Source organism: Triturus cristatus, chromosome 5_1 (genome assembly GCF_964204655.1).
Source record: "Triturus cristatus chromosome 5_1, aTriCri1.1, whole genome shotgun sequence".
NCBI classification, from domain to species: Eukaryota; Metazoa; Chordata; class Amphibia; order Caudata; family Salamandridae; genus Triturus; species Triturus cristatus.
Window position 1 is genome coordinate 260,419,215 of NC_140587.1, and position 8,962 is coordinate 260,428,176.

The 8,962-nt window shown below is 42.9% G+C and overlaps 1 protein-coding gene across 1 annotated transcript in view; it reads left to right on the forward strand.

The window, feature by feature from the left end:
• Positions 1–6,746, forward strand: part of LOC146830710 (vomeronasal type-2 receptor 116-like) — a 49,684-nt gene extending 42,938 nt beyond the window's left edge. The window contains exon 4 of the mRNA XM_085603778.1: positions 5,824–6,746. Coding sequence (XP_085459904.1) covers positions 5,824–6,746 — 923 coding nt within the window. The remainder of the gene's footprint in view (positions 1–5,823) is intronic.
• Positions 6,747–8,962: the final 2,216 nt, after the last annotated feature.

The window sequence follows — 8,962 nt, forward strand, 5'->3', positions numbered from 1 at the left end:
CCTGGGACTTCTTAACAGGGAGCCAGCTCTTCCCAGGCCCTTGGAGATCAGAATCAAAAGAAGGGGACACAGCAAAGTCCTTCCCCTCTCCTTGGCAGCAAAGCAAAACAGCAAGCAGGCAGTCTTCTCCTCTTCAGTTTCTTCCAGCTTTCTCCTTGGCAGAGGTTTCTTCTTAGTTCCAAAGTGATCTAAAGTTTTAGGTGTCTGGGGTCCTCTTCTTATACCCCTCCAAGTCTTTGTCTCTTGTGTTTCAGTGGGGGGATTCCCCTGCTCAAACCGGTTCCTGGGTGTGCTCTGCTCTGGAGCACCTGGTTCCTTTCAGAGTGAGGGGCAGGGTCGTTAGACGCTCAGCAGGAGGTGGAGCCTTCTTTGTGCCAGCAGAGGCAGAGTCCTCAGCCTGGCCAGCAGGGGGTGGAGCCAGCTTTGTGTTTGTCAGGGGCAGCCCTATTCAGACCCAGGGACTACTCCTCCCACCCATCGAAAGCAGATCTCCCTATTCACCCTGCTGCTGACTCATCCAGGCTCCTGGAGCCACCTAGCACATCACCTGACACCAGTCAGCCAACCAGCACACAGGCACACAGGAAGGTTAAACAGGAGAATAGCTACTTTCTAAAAAGTGCTATTCTCACACAGTGAATTTAAAAACCATCTTGCTAAAAAGATGTATGATTAAATTCTGAACACAGAGATACCAAACTTGGATTTTCTATCTTGCCCTTATGGGAAGATAGGCATGTAAACAGCCTTCCCCATTCTATCCTATGGGCAAGATAGCCTCTCAGCAGTGAAAAACGAAAATGGCTGTAATTCACTACCAGGGCATGTTACACACCTCAGTACATGCCCTACCTTTCAGATACACTGCACCCAGCCCAGGGGGGTACCTAGGGCCACCATAGGGATGCCTGACATGTACAGAAAGGGAAGGATAAGGCCTGGTCAGTGGGTGCACTGGCCAGGTCGACATGGCAGTCCTGGACTGCACATAGGCACTGCAAGCAGGCCTAAGACATCATTTTAGCGCTACTCCTGTGGGCGGCACAATCAGTGCTGCAGCCCACTAGTAGCATTTGAATCACCAGCCCTGGCACACGCAGTGCACTTTACTAGGGGCTAACAGGTAAAACAAATATCCCAATCATGGATAACCAATCAATACAACAATTTACCAAGGGAGCACTTGCACTTTGACACTGATCAGCAGTGGCAAAGTGCCCAAAGCATCTAAACCAGCAAAATCGAAATCCAGTATAGCATCAAAAATACAGGAGGTAGAGGTAAAAAGTCAGGGGTAACCACGCCAAAGATGCCAGGTCTAACAGGGAGCCATCAGACTGGGTCGGGATGTCAGGCACTTTCCTCCTCCTGATTTGTCAGAGACAGTCTAGGCTGCCAGCTTGGGTCCCGCAGACTCAGCAACTTCCCTCCACACTCCTCGGGCACCAGACGCAACGGAGTGCAAGCTACCATAGATTTCTGGTTGCAAGCACTGGTCCGTTGGAATCAGCAAACTTCCTGCACATTCCTCAAACTCCTTAAGTTCTGGCCCCCCTGGTGGGCCACCAATCTTTGAGAGCACACTCCTCTGCACAGTGTGATTACAGAGTACATCAGGACGGTGGTTGTCCCAACTGCTGATCACTTGCACCCGTTTCTGCCGCACCCTGCGCGGTCCTTATGATCGCATGGGAACAAGGAGATCCTTTTTGTCCCTGGGATCTCATGGGCAGGAGGCCAGCCAACTGGCTCTTTTGAAAGTGCTTAGGGAAATGGGCCACAAGGGTTGGCAACTACCTGCAGGCCAGCAACATCCAGGCAAAATTCACGAACTGATAGTCACCTTCATAGAGCACGACAAGCCCCAGGTCACCACAAGTTTGTGGATAATCCAGTTGCAGTCCATCCTATCTCAATAGTTCCTTGTGTCGATGTCCCAGTGTCGAACCAGCATAGTATGATTCCAATCTCCAAAGCATCTCTAACTCCTGAGGTCAGAGCCCCAGTAGTTATACCCACAATGACCTTTAAAGATGAGATCAGTTCAAAAGGCCACCTTTGAAATGCACGGGCCCTCTCTAAATTCTGTCCTGTCTGCCATCCTACTCCAGGAGGATTGATCAATATCGTTAGTGGGGCCAAGACCCTGCCTCTTGGAATGCAAGTGCCAATTCCACCCCCACCTATCTACGTCAGAGTCAGAGGTCTGCAGTTTCCAATGATCCCCTAGTTTATGGAATGCACACATGTAGCTGTCCCGCAGGACCCAAATGTGGATTGGAGACAGGCTGACAGGCACACAGAGCAACAAGCACAGAAATGCCCACTTTCCCAAAATGGTATTTCCACATTTGTAATGTTTAATCCACTCACACCACCGGAGAGGATTTGCCATTATCAACTCATCGACATCAAACACTATACTGTCATTCTTCTGCACATAGGAAATACCACTAAATGGCCTTTCCACAAATCCCTCATGTCAATACAGTGCGCGAAGCAGGCGTTACTGAACTGTACACACCATCCATTGCCATTCAATACCAGGACATGTAGCACACACGGGGACATGCCCTACCTCTTCCCGACACTGCACCTTGTCCCCAGGGAGTACTCCGATATAGCAAGAGACTTTCAGAACCTTAGCAAGTAACTTTTCAGTACTCATTGGTTCTTTTAAAATGCTAACTCCTTCAACTGTGCACAGCTGTCATAATTATACTTCAAGCTAAAAGATGTCTGTCAGCAAAGTGAATTTATGTGAAAACCTGCAGTAGACCGTGCGCATCTCCTATCTCTTCTCCAAGGTTTTTTTGGCTGCACAGTTACATATTTGCAAGAGTTAGTTATAAACACATGCCACCTGTATCAGACCTGAAAGCATTGCTTTCACCCCAAAGTGTCTTGGCAGGACATTCATTGCAAAACAACTAATTCTTCTTCTTATTTCACTTGTTGGTTCAAGGTCTCAACTGGTACATATCTGAGAGAAGACAGCTCTGCACCTGTATTTTATAATTAATAAACAAGGAATTAAAGCTTCACAATTACTTCAAATAATCTTTCCACAGATATATGAGTGTGTTGCTAGCACCATTCTAGAAGCACAATTCATTCTATTGCCATATGTTCGATCAACAATTCAAGTCTATGGGACCAATTCACAAAGGTAAACTGAGACGAAAGTGAAACTTTACTCCTTTCGGTATGCACAAAGGGCATTTACGAGTAGTAAAGTTAGACTTTTGTCTCAGTTCAACTTAATGTTTGGTCTTAAGTTTAACTGAGACTAAAACTGAGACAAAAGTCTAACTTTACTACTTATAAATTCCCTTTGTGAATACATAAAGTCATAAAGTTAGACTTCCTTCTCAGTATACCTTTCTAAATCGGGCCCAATATGTCTAATTCTTCTGGCTTCCACAGCAAACAATCGATGGATTAAACCCAGATCTGTGACTGGGGTGAATGTTTGATGTGTTCAGCATTCCGTGTTCTTTTTGCTTTAATCTTTCACTCCAGCCAGTGTTCCAGCACAGGACCTAGCACTATCTTTTCTGCTGGTTCTTCTTCAAAACATTTATATTCTGGGCTTCTGCTGAAGTGTTGGATAACATGCCCAATTCCTAAGAATATCCCTCCAGGCAATCCAGTGTATCTTTTTCGTTTTACTGTTAACAATCTGAGGAAACATTGTTCTGGAGTAGTCTTTCAAAATAGAAGGACCTCAGTGTGGAGCTCTGTATTCCAGGTCCACACCGTCTTCTTATTATCTTGGCTCCTTCTGTTGTGAGTGCAAACAGTTTGGCTTGAAAAAGACCACTATAAAAATGTCCTCATACTAGAATCCTGTTTACTATTAACAAGCCAAATGTCCAGGCCCCAGTCTGGTTTTTGTTTTACTGGCTGTTGTTGCTGTTCACTCATCTCTCCCACATTTCAAGATAGCAGTGGATGATTTGTTATTAAATCCCCCCACCTTCCTGCCACCAGGCTTAGCCTATTCTTCTCTCCTCTGAAAGTTATGTCACACCACAACAAAATTAATGACTAATATTGGAGAAGAGAGAGTTTTTATACATGAATGAAATACTGGCCAGGTTCTTCACAGAGAAACGCATTTAACACAAAACCCCTTTGCAGGATATTTAACAAAAAACATCAAATCTATTAGAATGATGCACAGATGAAATCTGTAGTTATTTCTCAAGTCAACTTATGGAAAGTATGATTTGTATTCACAAGTGTACTTTTAATGTAGGGAAGAGGTACTTTGGCCTATGTTGTGAGATTATATGTTGTTCCTCCAGGGACCTGCTATTCTAAATGATAAACAATTCTCACTTTTGCATATTATACACACAGGCCCGGTGAGCTTGAAGGCACTACTATGAGTGATTTAGATAATTTCACACGGAATGCCTTTCAACATGTCAAAATATTTTTTCTTTGAGAGTGCCTGCTGTAGCTTTTCTCACAGCAGTTCAGGGCAAAAGTGGCACACCTGAAGTCATGAGTTTACGCTGTGTTGGTGGATGGTGTAAATATTACTCTGGAACCCACATCTGGGATTTAAACTTTATGGTACATGTACTGCTCCATAATACTGTGGCTTAACTTGACAAGTAATTCTTTGAGTTAGGCTAAGATAATCTCTCACCATTTTTAGGTGTGCACAAGCATGAAGAAATGTTTAGCAGTTTTCAAGCGCCCAGTTCTATTGAAGCAAAACCCAGACAAAAAGAGTGACAGTTAAGGGTTATTCTCACATGATTTTCAAATTTGGTTACAGAGAGAGGCATATGTCATGAAGATAGGAGAAGAGAAGACAGTGCAAGAGGCAATTTGGCTACAAATTGGTGATAATGTAGCATGTGTGTTATTTTGCTTTTGGGGATTGAACCTTGTGTAATCTATACGGCGTTGGGTTGATTCATTTGTCTATTGAAAATAGACCACAAGGCTATTAGCAGGGATTATTTCCTGGGTACTGAATATGAATGGGAGAGGAAGTACTTGATACTACTTTGAATGTGTGGGGATCCAGCAAGTTTGTTTTGACCAGAATCAACTGGGCTTGCCTCTCTGATAGGAGAGGTTATGTTTTGCTAAAAAAACGTTGGACCTAGGGATGCAGGATGAAATAAACTTTCTAGGAGAGTCGTTAAAGGAAGTAGAATGATGCAGGAGGGAGAGAAAAGGGATGAGAATGTCTTGTTTGATGAGATTTTGCTGGGCCATTATCATTGAAAGAGTTGCTGCTATTAATTTGATAAGATATCTGTTTTAATTCCTTCAATGGGTTTAGACCCCAATTTATAGTTACGAATCCATGCTTGTTTGTGCATGTGCAGGGGTGTGTTGGCCAAGGATAATCAGTGAAAATCAAATGCCCTCTCCCTAGTACCTAATGTGATCTATGCTACCAATAATTGGAACATTATGCGTAAGTATGTCTCTTCTGGGACAATGCAATTTGATGGATCTCTGCCTCTGCTTTCTTTACAGAAGAAAGATTTATGCTGGGAGAAAGCAAAGAGGACTTTGAAGAGGGTGTCCCTCATTCTCTTTCTAGCCCAGTCTGTTGGTGCATTGGAAACACATATCCCTAACAGAAACTAAGTTCTAAAAACCTCCCTTAATTACATCTTGTTGATAAATAGATACATGGGGATGTTAAAATGGTTCAACTTAGGCTGACAAAGAGAAGCCAAGAGTAGTATCAGACAATTTGGACAAAATACATTTTGGTGGATCTTAAATATCCAAATTCCACTGGATTTAGTGTACATATATTTACTGATTCTCTTTCATTTTATCTAGATTCTAATGAATGTGTGAAGTGTCCAGAAGATCACTGGTCTAATGACAGGAGGGACGCCTGCATTCCAAAAACTATAGAGTTCCTCTCCTACCAACATGGACTGGGCACCACCTTAGCTGCTCTGTCCATCATCAGTTGCTTCTTTCCAACTGCCATCCTCCTTGTCTTCATCAGGAATCATGATACACCTGTTGTAAAGGCCAACAATCGGGCGCTCAGCTACTTCCTCCTCATCGCTCTTACCTTGTGCTTCCTCTGTTCATTGATCTTCATCGGTCAGCCCCAACGCATTACCTGCATTCTGCGGCAAACTGCTTTCGGTATAATTTTTACATTCTGTATATCCTGTGTGCTAGCAAAAACTATTTTGGTGGTTGTTGCTTTTAAGTCCACCCGTCCCAACAGTTCTTTGCGAAAATGGATGGGCCACCGGCTTCCTAATGGAATCATAATTATCTGCACCTCGGTTCAAATTTTAATATGCTCAGTCTGGTTGGCCACGGCTTCTCCTTTCCCCCAAAATTATGTGAAATCTCAGACTAATGTAATAATAATTCAGTGCCATGAAGGACTAATTATGGTCTTCTGGTTTATGCTTGGATACCTTGGCTTCCTTGCTAGTGCAAGTTTTTGGGTGGCCTTCTTGGCTCGAAAGTTGCCGGACAGCTTCAATGAAGCCAAGTATATCACCTTCAGCATGCTGGTGTTTGTTTCTGTGTGGCTGTCCTTCATCCCTGCCTATGTCAGTACAAAGGGGAAATACATGGTCGCCGTGGAGATATTTGCCATCCTCTCTTCAACCCATGGATTGCTCTGTTGTATATTTATACCTAAATGTTATATTATACTGTTCAGGCCAGATATGAACAGCAAGGACTTTGTCTCAGGAAAAAGAAATACTACTGTGAAGAGTAGTACCTGAGGAGTGCATTAAGAGAAGCTTGGATAAATTACAAAATTAACTACCAATCCTTCTCAACAATTGAAAAAGTTTCGTTTTTTTAGCTTGTCTTATAGTATCAATCTAACTATGGCTGCTACTCCACTTTCTTAAATATAAAGTGTTAAAGTGTATTACTAAATGGACTTCTTTGTGTGAAATTAGATGTTACCTTTGAAGTGAGTTTCTCCTTTATCATCATTTTCATTTTCTGTGCAGGTTTTGAGCAAGGAAAACATTTATAGCACAACATTCACTTTTCATAAAATGTCCTTCTCATGTTTATTTAACTTTGATGGAAAGCATGGAAATATAATTGAACATCCCCCTTTCTCCAGAGTTACACCCCTGGTCTGACCTTATTATCTCTCCTCATGTAGTGATGAATTCTCTGTAATCAGACTCTCTGTACCTGCTGAGTTCTTGGTCCTCTCACTTACAACAAATACCTGATTATTTCCAGTTTGGAAAGCTCTTTTGTTACTTTTCTTACCTCTTGGGCTACATCTCTGTTGTATGTCTTTTTTAGCCATGTGGTTTTGCAGCGTTATAATGCCTTTTGAAAAAGTCCACACTTTATGAATAAATATACCTCCTTCTAATTGTTTTTACTCTCTGCTTCTTTTGTTCTTTGATCCTCATCAGTCAGCCGTAAAGCATTACCTGTATTTTGCACCAAAGTGTCTTTGGTGTCACTTTTCGATTCTGCATGTCCTGTGTGTTAGCAAAACCTATTTTGTAGTTTGTTTCTTATAAATTCACAAACCTCAATATTTTATTATGGAAATGGAATGGCCAACGGCTTCCTAACGTAATAATAATTATTTGACAACCAAGCCCTTATTTTTTCATGCAGGTTAGCCATTGCTTCTCTTTTTCCCCAAATGACATTACATTTCATGCTGGTGTACTAGGCATTCAGTGGCAAAAAGGACTAAACATGACGCTTTGGTTCTCGGTGGGATAGCTTGTCTACCTTGCCAGTGAAGGTTTTCTGCTACCCTTTTGTCTAGAAAGTTGTCTGACAGCTTTATTGAAGCCATGTATATCACCATTAGCATGATGGTGTTTGCTGGTGAGGAGCTGTCCTTCACCCATAACTATGTCAGTAGAGGGAAATACAGGGAGGCCATGGACATATTTGCCTTCCTATCCTCCATTCATTGATTGCTTCTGTATATTTATGCCCAGATGCTATTTTATACTGTTCAGGCCAGATATGATCAGCACGTTCTTTGTCTCTCGAAGAAGCAACACTATTGTTTAGATGTAAATAAGTGAATTATTAGTAAGGGTGGATGGTAGTCCACCACAAGAAAGAAAGTCACTAACCTGTTAAGTCCAGGCAAAAGCTTAAATCATTTAAACCTGAGCTCAACCCCTGGTATCTGCGACACAAAGTAGATAGTCTTAACTTAGAGAAAATGTGTAAAGAACCCAAACAGTTCAATAGTCTAAAACACAACACAATAAAAATCATAGTCCAATGTATTAAAATAGTGTAATGTTTAACCCACAAAATGACCACAAAGCAACAAAAATCCAATAAAAGCAACCAGAGATGTTAACACAAAGAGTAGCAAGAAAAAGTAATGCGCCAATCAGTAGATACTGTTTGCATGTGACCAGAATCTAGGCACGATTTCTGGCCATTTGCAATGGCACGTGGGTCAGAAATGCCAAGCACGTTCACCCCGGTCACCTTTGGACTCTGAAATGGAAGTCAAAATCATTCAACAGGGAAAGGCTGTGAAGGGTACCCAACAAAGACTTCTCAAATCCAGTTAGCCATTGGACAAAGTCCAGCTGAAGCCATTGTTCAAATTTCATGCCCAGGAAAGTCCTCTTGCTGGCTGACTACTTTTCATCCTTTCACCCAGTCACGATTTCTACATTCAAACTTAGGGGGCTATTAGGATGGCCACCCTAGCAGCAACAGGACCGCCCGCCTGCCATGCGGGGGTCCCGCCATCCTAATTATGACGCGACCACCACCACGGTGGTCGTATCTGACGATTTAACATTGTGGCAGGTGCTACAATGTGAAATGGCCACGTTGTGCATTTCCCTGCACAAGGTGGCAGGCATCGCACGGTGCCTGCCACCTTGTGCATGGAAATGGTACCCCCCAGTGCACAGCTGACCTCCCCCAGGGCCAGCAACGGGCCCCCAAAGCAATCCGCCGCAAAAAGAGAGGC